This window comes from Hyalella azteca, unplaced genomic scaffold (assembly GCF_000764305.2).
Source record: "Hyalella azteca isolate HAZT.00-mixed unplaced genomic scaffold, Hazt_2.0.2 contig15315, whole genome shotgun sequence".
NCBI classification, from domain to species: Eukaryota; Metazoa; Arthropoda; class Malacostraca; order Amphipoda; family Hyalellidae; genus Hyalella; species Hyalella azteca.
The window spans coordinates 125,266-126,826 of NW_025945171.1; the positions used below are offsets into that span (position 1 = coordinate 125,266).

Here is a 1,561-nt window from a genome sequence, read left to right on the forward strand (position 1 = left end):
TCATCAAAAATATTATATACGATTACATGAAACTTGAGGCAAGTTAATCATTAATATATTGGGCATGCAAATTAATTATATTAAGTCTAGACTGTCACCTTTTTATGGAGGGTTATTTTCGTACTTGACTAATTGTACAGAAAGTCGTTTAAGAATCTCGCATGCTCTGTTTCTACTTCTTTTTTGCAGTTTCATTTATTATCATCTGAAATTATCAATTTTAACTTAACTGTGAATGAATTATAGGGCAGTTAACCCGTCAAATTGCATCAAAAAATTTTGTTTTCCCGTTCGTTTCATAGAATAAACGAATGAAGAGTGCACTCTTCATAACTGTTACAATTAACCTGCATTTAGCTCTCCTCAAGGGATCTGCCAGACGGACATGGCGTTATACGTGCTCAGCAATATAACGAAATATCGTAACCACAACCTGCGCGCGTGACGCTGCAAGCTCTCTTTATCTGCTCCATCGTTAATATAAAAACGATTCAATTTCCACTGATGTCTGGTCAGCTCGTTCTTTGTTTTCTTAATTGACTGGCTGGTCACATTGTACAATAAAACAAAAATACAACAAAAGAATGAGCTGGTCTAGAAGATCATTATGTTAAAAACAATTGCACTGCCGCAAAATTAATCATTAGAATAGAATTGTCATTAAATCAGGGACTGATAAATAATTTTACTATCAAATCAATTTGCTGCAGTGAACGGTGGTGCAGTGAACGGCGGTACAGTGAACGGTGGTGCAGTGAACGGCGGTGCAGTGAACGGTGGTGCAGTGAACGGTGGTGCAGTGAACGGTTGTGCAGTGAACGGTGGNCAGAGGCTAGCAGCAGCTGACGAAGGCAGCACGTCAGCACGGTGACAGAGGCTAGCAGCAGCTGACGAAGGCAGCACGTCAGCACGGTGACAGAGGCTAGCAGCAGCTGACGAAGGCAGCACGTCAGCACGGTGACAGAGGCTAGCAGCAGCTGACGAAGGCAGCACGTCAGCACGGTGACAGAGGCTAGCAGCAGCTGACGAAGGCAGCACGTCAGCACGGTGACAGAGGCTAGCAGCAGCTGACGAAGGCAGCACGTCAGCACGGTGACAGAGGCTAGCAGCAGCTGACGAAGGCAGCACGTCAGCACGGTGACAGAGGCTAGCAGCAGCTGACGAAGGCAGCACGTCAGCACGGTGACAGAGGCTAGCAGCAGCTGACGAAGGCAGCACGTCAGCACGGTGACAGAGGCTAGCAGCAGCTGACGAAGGCAGCACGTCAGCACGGTGACAGAGGCTAGCAGCAGCTGACGAAGGCAGCACGTCAGCACGGTGCTAGCACTGTCTCTTATACACATCTAATTGGCTGACGTCACTTATGGCTAGAGATCGTCCCACTAGCAGACTCAGCGGGCTTTTCGCCTCCGTGAAGCCAACAAGTTCTTAATTAACCGCGAGTTCTCTAAGCTTGTATACTCGTAAATAATCATAATCCCGTTAATTCTTCTGTCTTAAAAAAATAGCAGATCAGCTAGTACGTGGGCTGCTATTGCAATAGTAAAGTAAAATAATAATA

At 45.8% G+C, this 1,561-nt stretch overlaps 1 protein-coding gene across 1 annotated transcript; it reads right to left on the reverse strand.

Moving 5' to 3' along the window:
• Positions 1-353: 353 nt before the first annotated feature.
• On the reverse strand, positions 354-1,343 carry LOC108682773 (keratin-associated protein 4-3-like). Its single transcript, XM_018172010.1, has 2 exons — positions 859-1,343; positions 354-372 (listed from the first exon to the last, which is right to left on the reverse strand). Exons 1-2 carry the CDS (start codon positions 1,341-1,343, stop codon positions 354-356), a joined length of 504 nt encoding a protein of 167 aa, XP_018027499.1.
• Positions 1,344-1,561: the final 218 nt, after the last annotated feature.

Excerpts from the sequence above, each read along its gene's own strand:
- LOC108682773 (XM_018172010.1), bottom strand. The coding sequence starts at position 1,343 with ATGTGTATAAGAGACAGTGCTAGCACCGTGCTGACGTGCTGCCTTCGT.